We start from the raw sequence: 14126 nt of genomic DNA on the forward strand, positions 1-14126 counted from the left end.
AGTGTTTGTGTGTGTTCCTCTTCGCTGTAATCTACACAGTGGCAGACGGCTTATTGGAACAATTCCTCACAGTGTAGGAAGTTTATATAGAAAGCCTTTTGTGAGCAATAAACTGTATGCAATCATTTAGTTTTAGAGAGACGCACTGTTTTTAATTACCTAATGACAGCAAGTTTCCAGCACGAGTTTCTGGAACAGACTGATACACTGAGACGTAAATCTGTGCATATCGTCTGTTTATTTTAAAGTAATACTAACACCATTACTACATCTATTGAGACTATTCTGTCAAGGCTTTTTGAAAGGTGATGATTACAGGTACAGAATACATCAAAATGTGTATAAATACTGTATAAACATAGCTGCACCCAAAGCACTAAAAAAAAAGGCATGGCATGAGCAGCAAGTACTGAAATGTATTTACAGCAGAACATCTAAGACTACTTCAGTCAGGAAGCGGTTGCATACACAGGACTGTTGGTTATTGGCATCTACAGCCTAATAAAAATGTGCTAAATACAGTGATTTTATAGTAAATTGAGTTATTCTTCCCAAACCTTTGTGTAATGTGTCATTCATAACTACTTGGTAATTAGTTATTTACAAACTAACAATCCGTTTTACATTCAAGCATCATACAAGTATTCATTCAGACAGCCCTATAAGACATTTAATGTGTCCAGGATATATTTAAAGCAGAAATATATGAACAATGTTGGCAAAACCTATTTCCTCCTTAAAGTAACCACTAGGAGTAAGAAATAGGATATTGCACTACTGTAGCTATAATTGTAGGGTCTAGGGGTCTGAAAAAAATGTAAATTAGCCCTACTAATATGAATGAGGATGCAGAAACTAGTAACCTTCTTATTAAATATGATGCCAAATAACTGCAGTAGGATATTGTCGTACTGCTTAAGGCTGTGAACAGGGCCCACATACGAAATAACTTTGCAGGTATGGATCTTATACCGTCAAATGGGTCCGGTTGGCATGACTGATAAAAACGGATCGATGTTGCCACAGCATCTGCGGAGGGTGAAATCTCTTTCTCCGTCTTGTCACTTCACTTTGAGGGTGTTATTCTTCCTCCGAGGCGGCTCCTTCTGGACCTGACGGGCCCGTGTGCCTAAGCCCAGGGACTGCAGAGACTCCGTGATGAAGCGCTGCGTGGGAGAGACGCACAGCATCACCAGCAGCTTGGCGTCGCCACCTGGTGGAGAAGATGGAGGAGGATGTTAAACAAAAAGATATGATCTAATTACATGCTTGTTTTTTGTTTTTTTGGGGCAATGGACAAATATATTTTCCAGCACATCTTCACTCACTCATTTTGAGTGATTAATTTAATTTTCATACTGGTATGTGGAATCTCTCAGCTAGATGAAGACATTTTGGGGTTGAAAACATCTCTTTCTTTCTAAGAGATTGTGTGTGTGTGTGTGTGTGTGTGTGTGTGTGTGTGTGTGTGTGTGTGTGTGTGCGTGCATTACCTATGGCATCCTGTAGCAGATGGGTGAGTTTGCTGTTCCTGTAGGGGACATGTGGTCTCTGCTCGGCCAGAGCTCCCAGTACGTCGGACAGAGCTGAGAGACTACGGTTGATACAGGAAACCTCCCACAGAGCTGCACCCGAGACTCCAGACATACCTGGTGCACCCATACAGACACACATATATGTATATGCCTTAAAGCTAATTGATCGGCTGAGTGAACAGGCATTGGTTGTACTGGGTTCATTGAACTGTTTCCCTGCGTAAAATTACAAGACCTGCATCCTCAGCTTTGTTTGTACAGTGAACCTTTATGTGTAGATTAATCATTTGTTATTTCATGGTTCATGACACAAGCTGTATTTGAGAACGTTTAAATCTGCACTCAGCAGCATATTTGACTCAAAGCAACACCAAGTGGAAACTGACAACTGTTTAAATTTAAATACCAAACACTCACATGGTAATCATGTCATGTCATTATTCTCGTTTACCAATACTGCCCGTCAGATTAATGCTGTTTTATAAGAAACAATGCAGGAGGGATGAGAGGAATGAGCAAGCAGAAAAGATGTAATTTTTCATGAGTCCAGCTTCATTTTAATGGAGCACTCAGTCCTGTCTCTTTAGAATTAACTCATCAGAGCAAAGACCTGTACCCACTTGACACTTGAATTTTATTTTAAGCAGCAGTTTTATCTGCAGCAACTCAATTAGGCATACGCCTGAAGCCCCATCTTGCAATTTTGCATGCTAAGACGGGTGTATTTTCCAGTTAAAATAATGCCTGGTGCGTCTTAAAAAAAAAACATCATTCAGGGACCAATGTTCCCATGACATCTCTGACATCCTTAAGCACTGAGCCCCTCCTCTTACCGACACACTCACTCCCCGCCAAGTCCACCAGCTGCAGCTTGGTCCTGAACAGGTCCTGTGAGATGCTGGGCCTGGGGGAGGGACATGGGGAATGGGAAGGGGAAGGGCCAGGAGAGGAGACAGGGCTTGCAAAGAGCTCGTCAGATGAGTGGCGGGCGGCAGGGTTGGCACGGCGACAGCGTGGACTCCACCACTCCTTCTGGGGGGAGCGCTGCAAGTCCTTCTTGGCACTCTGTAGCCTGCGGGCTGAATGAAGGAGCAATACAGTTACAATGCACTAATGTGCGGCTCAACAGGGGTCGTTGATGCTGACGTGTGTGGGTCTGTGAGTGTGTGTGCCAATGCCTCTCACCCAGGGCCAGTGCATTGGGGCTCTTGGAGGAAATGGTGAGGGTGATGATGAGGTGAGAGCGCGAAGAGTCGGTGTGGATGAGGGTGGGACAGTGAGCTCTGAGTTTCAAAACGTTGCTGATGATCTGCATCACCTCAGAGGCATTACACACAGGCCTGTAACACATATGAAACACATTTCATGTATTTTATTCCTTAAAGCCAATAAAAAAAGCTTATTTTAAACCATCAACCAATCAAATTGCGTGCAGGAGCAAGGTTTAAGCTTCTTGTTTTGGCTTTACTGCCTGCATGGTTCACTCTCACAGTGCTGTTATCAGTGAAAAAGCTCTACAGACCCACTGTACACTACCTCTCCAGCCCAAAACAACACAGGCAGTTCCTGACTAGCTGGTGAACAGAGTGGAGCAACATACAGCTAAAGCAGCAGACATATTGCTTCATCAGGTGGGCTGAAACCAAACTCCAAATAAATGCTTATGTTGTGTCTGCAGGGTGTGTCCCAAGTGGCCAAAAAGAAAACCGTCTAGGATGAAGTAATTATTCTCCACTTGAGACATATTATTGCCTTATAAAGATGATAAAAAAAACTTTGCAAACAGTTTTCCATTTACACGTCCAACAGCTATAGAGCAAAATTAGCATTCTGTTTGAGTTTCTGACCACCTTAAGAAAGTTTTGAAAAGTTTGCCTGCTGCAAAGTGGGTTTTTGGAGAGTGGAATTTGCTGGCCATAAAACCAAAAGCAATTAACTTAAAAGGACAATAAAGCTCTCTATATCTGAGGCAGAATAGATGAAGGTTCATTACTACCAGTGACCCCTTATTCATATAAAAAATATCAATTAGGGGAGCTGTAAAAGAACGGCTACATTTCATGGACCTAGCAGTCTAACAGCAGCATGTCATGTCACCCAGGTACAAATAAACTGGCTGTACTCACTCATATGTGAGGGAGGTGACCTGGCTGGTACCAGAGGAGGTGGTAATGACGTCCCGGCGCTGACCGGCAGCATTTCCCTGCTCGTCTCTGGCCAGGAGGTCAAACACCTCATTGTTGTACACCTCCATCACTGACACCTCCACCGTGTGGCTCTCTGCAGGCTTCTTAGAGATCAGCCTGGGTCACACACACACACAGGAATAGATACACAAGCATGAACAGGTCTAAGTTCAAACCAATTACATTCTATTTCGACTCTCAGTGCACATTATGAATTAATGGACTGAATTTATTTTATTTCTTATGGACTGCATGAATGAATTATAATACAGTGAATTAAACCAAACCTACTGTGGTTATCAGCATAAAAACATACTCCCTTCTTGCAGAATTTAGTCATTACACACTGTAAATATAACAAAAACAAACAAATAAAAAAAAGGATGCCTTTCTCACCGAAAGAGCTCAGCAGCTGCCTTGGGGATGATACCCTGCTGTGTCTCCTGCTGCGTCCCTAAGTGTGCCTCCAGTGGGTGGGATCCCATCATGGTGTGAGTCTTCCCACTGCCTGTCTGCCCATATGCCATGATACACACATTATAGCTGCATGGCAGGGAGAGAGATTACATTCAATTCATGCTGAAGTCATGCAGTCATACAAAGCTGTTTGTCATTCATTTCATTCAGTGTTTAATGAATATAGCTAAATTAATACAAGTGAATGGCATGTGATTTGTGTTGTTTGACGCTCACCCGTCCAGCAGGGATGTGAGGAGCGGCCTGACTTCCTCAAATACGGCATCCTGGGAGTCCTCTGGTCCATGCACTCTGGTCACCACAATAAGTAATCATTAATAAACTGGAAATGACATAGAATAATGCACATTGTATCGTGGTAGTGTTTGATTTTACCTCTCGAACTCGAACATCTTGTTGTGCCCCATTTTGATGCAATTCACCATCACTGTGTCCTTAAAACATCAAACAAGAGAGAAATAACACAAAAAACAGTGAATCGGCTTGCAGCAACAAAGTGAAATCAATTCTGAGATTGTGTGCAACTCACATCACTGATTGCAGAGACCACTTCTTCTGATGATGCGGGCCTGAGAGAAAGAAAAGCATAGAAATGGATTATTTTTTTAGCTTTTTAAGTACATCTCATCTTAATTATCATACAGTATTTCTATGTTGTTGGTGATGAATAATGTGTTGACCCACCCTGATCCAGAGGTGGAGGACTGGACATGGTCAAATGGTAAAACTGGTCGGACCCTGCAGTGAACCCTGATGTTCCCTCTCAACTCCTGCAGCAAAACAAAGAATGACGATGATGTTTAAAATTAGATCCCATTAAATATGCTGTATTTCAGGGATCTCAAACTGCACAATTCTATTTTTAAAAATGTGTTTTGTTGTTGCAAAATAATGGCAAAGGTCAAGGTGATATTAAAATGTATAGAAACTGCTTATATTTGTTAAGTATGATGTTAGTAATGGACTTTCTTTTGAGAATATTCCACTTTCTTTCAGTTTGAGACCCCTACTGGAGCTCTTACTAAACCACATCTGTAACTCATTACTTTTTAACACTTGACACTAAAATTTGTCCTCACCACCAGTGTGTTATGGAGTTCTTTCCTCCTCTGCCTCTCTGCCCTGCACCTCTCCTTCTCCTCCTCCAGAGAGCGCTCCAGAGCTTCAACATGAGCTTGTAAATCTGGGCAGGGAAAGCAGAAAGGTGGTTAAAAGGGGGAAAAAAAGTCCAATCGAAATTAAATATGGGGAGGTTTCTAATGTGGACTGAGGTTAGAGGTTAAGCCATTGTGGTCATTTTGAGACAATAAATAAGCAAGAGTTGCACAGAAAAGCCTCCACTGGCTGCATCTACACTACATTAGATATGTGTGCCACTGGGTCAGATTTGTAGTGGAATCTGATGCGGTGCAGTTCAAAACCTGTAGCTCAAACCATCTTAAAGTAGACCCAAGTAAAGTGAATGACAGAAAGATAGAAGCATCTGTTCTCTGGTGTAAATCTCTGAATTCAGGCCAAGTCTTTAATCCTGGTGCACACATGTATATACACACACCTGGCACCAAACACCTTCATTCACACAGGACAGGCTGAGACATTCAAGAATAGGCTGGATTGAACGTAAATAGAACAGAATAGTGTAGAATGAAGGGGATATTTTCTCTTTGTTTAAAGATGATTTCAAATATAAATTATTTTCACAAAAAGTCCATGTAACAGTAACAACACTCACTCAAATATCTTCTCTCATAAATAATGTCTCTACTTTAAAGCCTTCAGAACAATAAGTGGATGTGTGGACCTGTAATTAATTAATTTATTTGTTTGTTTGGCATGTTTCCAGCAAACTGGGTTTAATGAGTAAGAAAATCAATCGAGTAAATAAAAAAAAACATAAAAACAGCTTGAGGATTTGTCTCTGGGTTATCTGAGTTTGACACTATTATTCTATTAAATGAAAAACCTCTTACTTGTTGATATAAAAAAAACCTCCCCACACAGCCATTGCAGCTCTATAAATTATAAAATATTCCAAAGCTCAAAGTATGAAGTTAGAAATCAATTAACAGCCCTACAATAAATAACACATTTGCAAAAGTAGGAGATAAAATGTGACTTAAATGTAGTGTATTAAAAAATATCCCAGCAGTTTAATTACAATCCTGAGGGGCCGATACTAACATAGAATTTGTTATGTCCATTGCAGGTAAGTAGATCCATTCTTCAACTAACATCAACAATAAAAGGTCAAGAAAAGCCATTCGCAGCTCGCAGTATTATAAACAGCGTGTGCTCTGGCTTATGTGGGCCAAAGTATTTGACGCCATCAGTTTTCACCAATCATCAGAGCCACGGTGAGCCAGCTGACTGGCAGGGCTGCACAGAACAGGACAGTCAACCTTGGACGCACTCAAAGGGCGGGGGTGGGGCGGGGGGGGAGAGAGAAGAGAGAAGAGGGGAGGGACGGTGTGAGAGGATTACCAGTAAACACACCGTAATCAAGATACAGCCAGCACGTAACCAGTAAACCACTTTAGGATGGAGGGACACAGAGAGGGTGAATGAGCGAGCAGTGAGACCAGAGGGGAGGGACAACAAAACATCTTCCTCTGAATAACAACAAGATCATTCAAATAACTTCTGACAGTTTGGTTTGTAATACTCTGCAGCATCAGAGTAGCACATAACAGCAATATGTGCATTTGTAAATATTCACATATAAGTATTATAAGTATTAGATGATACATCATTATTTGAATTGTTAGATTGAAGCTACTGGTATCACCCCAAAAATCCTCTCAGGTAAACTCTACAGTCCAGTCCAGTCCAGTCCAGTCCAGAGGCCTCTCAGCAGTCAAGTGTGGTCAAAATAAAACCTAACTTATGCAATGTCACAGTGTCCTGTTACAACACTGATCCAATGTTTGGCTTCTTCAAACTGGACACTATCACAGGTCGGTGTGAAGGCCTTAAGATGCTGCTCTTCTAATAGCTGCATGGCCCTGCTCACCCCCAGCTCACTGAATTATGCCAAAATATGTTAACCTAAAGAGCCACACACTCAGATACTCACTCTTAACCTCGTCTCCACGGGGACCGTTTAAAGAACAGCTGGCTTGCCCCACTTTTTCCAGCAGCTGCTTGCTCTGCTCCTCCAGCTCCGTGGCGAAACTCAAATACACTGCGAAAACTTCACTCAGGTCCTGCTTCACGGCCTGCCACAGACACACAGAGGATACAAATCAGTCGTGTGGGGCTTCACTACTTTCCTTTCTTGACTTTGGATGCTATGTCAACAAAACCACGTCTCAGTGGCATTCGTACCTGGACTTCAGGAAGGAGTTTAGCCAGCGCTGACCGGGTTATTTTCTGTGCATTCCTCTGGTGCTGATGGTGGTTCAGGGCCTTGGTCTCCTCTTCCTGTTCACGTCTGAGTTTCCCCAGACACTGAAAAGGAGAGAACGTCAACATACTTATTCTGCACCGCAGTGCCACTTCATTCTTACTTCTTCATGCCACTCTATTGTATGACTAGCAGCTGAAAAACTTCTATCATGTGACGCTTAATTAAGAAACTGAATTTTAACACAATACACGAGTTTTTGTGAAGCTGGTTTGTTTGTCAACAGTTCAGTAGTTAGGAAGATAAAAAACAACACATTTTCTGAATAGATGGTTTGCTCCAATGTGCCATAAAGCACACTAAATGTTGAGATAGTAGGGAACTGTGCTTATCTTATAAAACTATATAGTAATGGCTCTGATGCTAAATGATCATAAACAGTGTTATACAGCATTGTAGCATGCTGTTTTAAATGATCAGGGACTACTTATTCATTATAAAGGAGGCACACCTTAAAGGAATTATGCAGGTACATTCATTTTTGTACATTAATTAGAATTTTAATTGCCATATCACAAAAGACACAGGTGTAAGTGGACTTGTATTTGGTCTACGGGCCACTCAAAGTGCATTACAACACAAAGCACTCAGGATGTCACTAAGCTCACCCCCATACAGGGTAGTATCTTGCCCAAGGACACTTCGACCGGACTGGATGAGCCGGGAATCAAATCAGCAACTACTGATTACTAGAAGAGCCGCTCTACCACCCGATCACAGCCGCCTTTACAGGTGTAATCAATAACATTACTGATGTCCACTTTATCTCTCCCAAGCAAGCCACGGCTGGGAGCAAGCTTACACAACATCAGGACCCTGGAGCTGACTCCCTTAATTAATGTTATTAATTACACGTCAGTTAAACACCTTATAACACACATTACTTTGGCTAATACGAGTTATCTGCTTACAACTCCTCTGTGTTGATGTACTGGACTTGAGTAGCACCTAAAGAGAGTCTACTGGGATGAAGTTGTGTCTCTATTATCATAATACAACATACTGTAGACACACTGTACTGTAAGGATTGCCCATTCTACTAAAAAATGGAGTCTTGGAGAAAATATGGGAAATAGAGCATGTAGGTGCAATTAGTAAACATCTGTTGGCTGTTGGCATCTTCATCAGACAGTATCAACCAGCTGTCTCATGCATCTGTCTCCCATTCAGACTCAGCTGATCTCTACTGTCCACAAAAAAATATGGCCCCATTCAGCAGTGATTATAATCAAATATAGAGTGGGCCACTTGGATGCACATTCAAGTGAAATTAAATCATCCAGATGTTAAAAAAAGAAGAAAACACACACACAAAAATGGCACAAAAAATAATTCAGCAACTCAGGAGACCAAGAAATAAATCTAACACAATCATCTAGAACAGAAGAGAATAATTAGGGAGGCCTGTAGGTTTAAGCCTGTAATGAATGGCAAGAAATCTTCTTACCTCGGCCAGTCTTAAATGAAGAATAGCATTCTCTGTCTCTAGTTCCAGTATTCGCTCCTCTTTACTCTGGAAATATTACACAAGGTTGTTAGAAACAGTATTGAACATATGTGTGCAGAGTTATATGGAAAACACCGAATGGTTGAGAGGTATACAAGTTGCTGGACAATCTCTAATAATAAGTTCACACTTTAAACTTCCTCACCCTCAGCTTGTGCTCCAGCAGGTGCACCTGGTGTGCAAATATTTGGTCCCGGTTTATAAAGAGAGGCATTTTTTTTCTCTCCCTTTAAAGGAAATAAACTAGTAGAGAAGAGAATGGATGGCCTCGTCCCGTTCCTTCCCCAGCTGATCAAGCCTTGTCCTCTCAGGTCATAATCCGATTAACTGTCAACTCTGCTCACCTGTCTGCAGGGGGGAGGAGGGTGACAGAGTGCAGTCTGGGAGATAACATGGGCCGCTAAGTCAGACTATTGCTGCACAAAGCAATATTTCCACACATATAACGTTAGCTCTGCTTATGTGATCACTTTTTGTGTAACTTCTGAGAACTAAATCCAGTCTAAATGTTTCATCCCGGTATTCCTGATTCAGTGTGGCTGCTGGTGCATAATCCATATGTTTTATTGTTATATAGCATGATTTAAGTGGACAGTTGACTCTGTTTGACCTGAATGTAACATAATCTTAATTAGTACCACTGGTAAAAACCTGTGTTTACTGACTATTTTATGTCTAAATATGAAAAAGTTGTTTTGTTTTGTGTTTTTATTTATTAAATTTCAAATGTACAACTGTTGCATTGTATTGCACAAGTAAATGGGCATTGAAAAAAATATCATTTTAACCTACTAATATTAACAAAGAATAAAAAAAATAGACATAACAAAAAAAGTACATAAAAATCACAATACATATAAAATATAAGAGAGAAAAATAAACCACAGACAGCATCACACTGAAATATGCATACAATAACTTTCATTTTCCAGTTATTCGAGGGTTGAAGAAGGTTTATCGATGCAGGAGCAGACCTCAGCTCTCAGGTATTGATAAGTGTTCACCGATAGAGGGCAGCAAAGCCTCAGAGCAGCGGTGTGTCAATAGGAAGACATTTAACACGACGAAGAAGAGAAACCCTTCCGCATAGTCCCAGTTTGTCCACCTCAGCTCTCAGCCAGGTGGCCCGCAGTTAGTTTGGGAACAAAATGGCCAAATTAAAAGACAAAAGACGAGAGAAAGTCAGTGTCGCCACCGAGGTAAGACGTTTCATTCATTCATCCGCTCACATTCACGTCCTGCTAACTCTCTCTGTTAACATTAGTGCAATATAACTCCACTGAACTCAAACTAAAGCAGCTGCTTCATCTCACATGTGAAAATAATGTAGATTGACCGTTTGGAGGAGAGGAGGACGCGTTGCCAAGACAACCTGGAGAGGGCAGAGTTCAGGAGCAGGAAAGAGGAGCTGTCTGACAAGGACAGGTGAGGAGGAGGAGGAGGAGGAGGGAGGAGGATGGTGGATATTGTGACAGAGAGTGAATGCTTCTTGTCTCTTCCTCTGTGCTCCACAGGCAGGAGCTGGAAGATGAAATGACGATCATGAATGAGAGGGTGCAAAAGTTAGGTAAGTCAGTAGCCATAACTTGTTCATTCATACTGTGCAAACCACTGTAGGCATGTACAAGAATGTATATATATTTTTTACAATAGAGCAGTGTTGGACCAAATTACTGGCAAGTGAGGGGCAAGAAAATCACAAAAATAGTACTTTTCTAATAATCTGACAAAAAAAAAAAAAAAACTAAAGGATAAATCAGTTAGGTGACAGACATCACCTTTCTCTGAGTGCTCCAGCCACTCTCTCCTCCTCTGGTACCAGGCTGCAGGAGAACAGGCTCATGATGTAGGTGTGGAGTCTGACCTGTTTAGGCTCATCTTCTCCTAAATCATCCACGCTGGTGTGAGGCTCAACAGCATCAAGAGGAGGGCTAACAGTAGCCGGTGACAATGACAGCAACTCCAGTGACTCAAACAATGACTTAGCTGTGAGGTTATTGCCGTTGAGCCTTCAATCACTTTCTCAAACCCTAACCCTGGTCCCACTGTCCACATGTCAAAGTGTCCCTATAAAATTGCTTATTATAAATCTAGCATCACTTTTTTTTGTTTTTCATTTCTAGGCAGGGAGCTGGAGACGTTAAGAGGAGAGAATCGGAAGAACATGATGCTGTCGGTCGCTCTGCTCGTGGTCAGCGCTCTCTTCTACTATGTCTTTTTCTACAACGAAGAGGACTCGTGATGGCCTGTGGTATCTTAAAGGAAGCCTCAACCTGAGATTAAACATGAGGCCAGGGACTGTGCATAGTGGGATTGAAATACATGGGAAAGCTTTAAGAGCCGTGTTGATGAAATACCTCAGATCTGCCTCTAGATGGCGTCATTGTCATTTTCTTGATCTCCCCTGATGGCCACACTGGGTTTGTCCTGCACGGTCAGAACCCCACTATGGCTTATTGGACTGCAGAGTTGGTGTTGTAAGCATGTTTGGACCTTAATTATGTCTTTTACTTAATTTCTTATTGAAATCTCTGTCTGCATATGTCTCTGTACGCTGTTCTAATGTTCTTGTCCCCTCACGTTCAGAAGCTTTTTGCAAATGTCAATGCAAGAGTGTGTTTCATTTTGTCATTGCACAGGCTTATGTGAGTATTATTGCTGTATTTTATGCAGTGTATTAAGAGAAGCTTCAAATGGTGCCAATCAAGTCTGCTTTTGTCTTTTTAGTCACATATGAATACGTGTGTGTGTGTGTGTGATAATGCATGATACACATCACATGTGCAATTAAATGGATGGAAATATTTGATACGTTTGCTTTTTGGGTTTGAAGTGTGTGTTGTACAGTATGTTTTGTCACTACAACAAACGGAGAACCTGAGGAATGTATTTTTTTTGTTTTGATACTCATGCTGGCCATGCAACCATCTGCTAATAAAAGCTGAAAGATGCCAAACGTGTTCATAAATGTTGTTTTTTTAAATACACGTATGAGAGAGGGTATGAGAATTGAGCTGGATGCTTATAACTGTATATACTAAAAACTTTATATCTGTTTTGGAAGTAAATTTATTGTGTTGTTTGCTATTCATAGGTTTATTATCTGCAGTGCTTTAGTATTAAAAAAAAAAAAAACCTCAGCTTTTATTTATAAACTCATTGTATGACTCATAGCTCTAATAGAGGCCCAGGTTTATAATAACTGGATGTGTCATGTTTTTTAATGACATTTGTGATCCTTCCTAAAACATCAAACTAAACCAAATAACAATACAACGGAAGCTTTAAAATGTTCTGGGACCAGATTGCTCAGTGGATGAGTGTTCAGAGGTTTTCGGATCAGGAAGTGTATTGTTTGAAACTGGAAACAGACACAAAGGAGGTGTAAGTTATCACCTATAGTGACACAGTGATGGTGTGAATAGTCTGACACTAGGTTGCAGTTTGAGGATATGACTATAAAAAAGTATTAAGGCCTCAACAACAACAACAAAATACAACAACATTCCTGGTATTGATTGTCATCGCTTTGCCTACAACGAGGCCGAAGGCTTACTGTCTCCTCGTCATCTGCCATGTTCCCATTTAGGACTGAAATAGATTTAATTGGAGAAAAAAAAAGATTGTGTTGCTCTCACCTAGATTTCCCTGGTTAAACTGTCCTGCAATAACAGGAAGAAGAAGTGTTTTCCGTCCCTTAATGCTTCTCCTAGACTATAAAACAAAAGTATTCATTCAAGCTTTGAGGTTGATTTGTATTTTCAATCTTATTGTAAAAGTTTTGAGCTTTCTTATTATATTTCTGTCCTGCATTTACAGGTTCCTGGTGTATAAATATTATATTATTTTTTTTTTTTTTTTTTTACCAGTTTTGGGCCCAGTTTACTATATTATAATTAAAGGCACTATGAGGAAGTTTCAGAAAATCCTTGTTATTATTGACACCAGTGGATCTTCAGTGAACTGCAGTCAGCATCCTGTTGCTTTTAATCAACTTGCCATACTCAATGTAAGCAACACCAACCTTTCCAGCTGTCTGCAGTCTCAGCTCCAAGTCCATTGGTTCCTACGAAAAAATCTGTAAAATTATTATAAACTATTTTCCTAAAACAACAGGGCACTGTATTTTTTGGCAAATGAGAGAAAATGTGTGCATTGACTTGGGACTATTTCAGCTACAGATTACTAGTAGTAAGTATTTCTAGGAGCAGGATTTGATTAATTCCAAATTATAAATCAAAAACAACAGTGCCCTTGTTCCTCATATCATTGCCATGCCACCCAGTGCAAAACTGTGGATCATTTGTGTGTTTTTTGGTCAACAATGGAGCTCTATGGCACAGAGGAATAAAATATATCAGGCTCTAGTCAGTAGGATCAGTTAACTGTTGTAATAAAAACATATAGAATACAACCAGACTAATCCTTTAGTTAAAATAATGTCAGATTCTTTGCATTGGATGGATGTGGTGCTAATTCAGTTGAATGTATTGCAGGACAGCCCAGCAAATAATTGTTTGTTTGCCCTCCCTCCTACACACACTATTATCACCAACACAGTCCACGGCACGCCTACACGCTTTCAATCTCTCATCCCCCAGATAAAACAAGTGTAAACAAGCCCATTATGCAACACTTCTGTGGGATTTAAAAGATGATTATGGCCACTGAATATATTTAAATATTAATTTTCACATTGTGGTTGACATAATTTCCCATTAGAAAACATTTAAAATGTGCCCTTCAAAGGTGAAACAAGGTCACAAATTAGTCTGAATATATTGGTAAGTAAAACTGCCATTTACTCCTCAACGTAGTAAAGTAACAGAGATTTTTCATTTAAAATAAAACAACTGATTGTGGACTTCCTGTGAATTAGTCTTTTGGTAAATTGCTATACAATTGCTCATCCTAAAATATATGAAAGCAACAGTCCTCTTGCTTGAGTGTGTAATCCCGCACATAGATGCTGACCTTGCGTTTTCATGACACAGTGTGTTAAGTGTCAAGTTAGGAAA

At 40.6% G+C, this 14126-nt stretch overlaps 2 protein-coding genes across 2 annotated transcripts; one reads left to right on the forward strand and one right to left on the reverse strand.

The window, feature by feature from the left end:
* Positions 1-219: 219 nt before the first annotated feature.
* Positions 220-9392, reverse strand: kif25 (kinesin family member 25). The gene is made up of 15 exons (XM_051408657.1): positions 9254-9392; positions 9049-9114; positions 7523-7645; positions 7272-7413; positions 5278-5381; positions 4883-4968; positions 4728-4767; positions 4574-4632; positions 4415-4489; positions 4118-4264; positions 3662-3838; positions 2721-2875; positions 2369-2614; positions 1494-1649; positions 220-1213 (listed from the first exon to the last, which is right to left on the reverse strand). The coding sequence occupies exons 1-15, from the start codon at positions 9320-9322 to the stop codon at positions 1062-1064; spliced, it is 1797 nt and encodes a 598-aa protein (XP_051264617.1). The 5' UTR covers positions 9323-9392; the 3' UTR covers positions 220-1061.
* A 771-nt stretch (positions 9393-10163) lies between these two features.
* ccdc167 (coiled-coil domain containing 167) lies at positions 10164-12064 on the forward strand. The gene is made up of 4 exons (XM_051409588.1): positions 10164-10307; positions 10439-10533; positions 10623-10675; positions 11232-12064. Exons 1-4 carry the CDS (start codon positions 10257-10259, stop codon positions 11348-11350), a joined length of 318 nt encoding a protein of 105 aa, XP_051265548.1. The 5' UTR covers positions 10164-10256; the 3' UTR covers positions 11351-12064.
* Positions 12065-14126: the final 2062 nt, after the last annotated feature.

Source organism: Dicentrarchus labrax, unplaced genomic scaffold, assembly GCF_905237075.1.
Source record: "Dicentrarchus labrax unplaced genomic scaffold, dlabrax2021, whole genome shotgun sequence".
Lineage (NCBI taxonomy): Eukaryota > Metazoa > Chordata > Actinopteri > Moronidae > Dicentrarchus > Dicentrarchus labrax.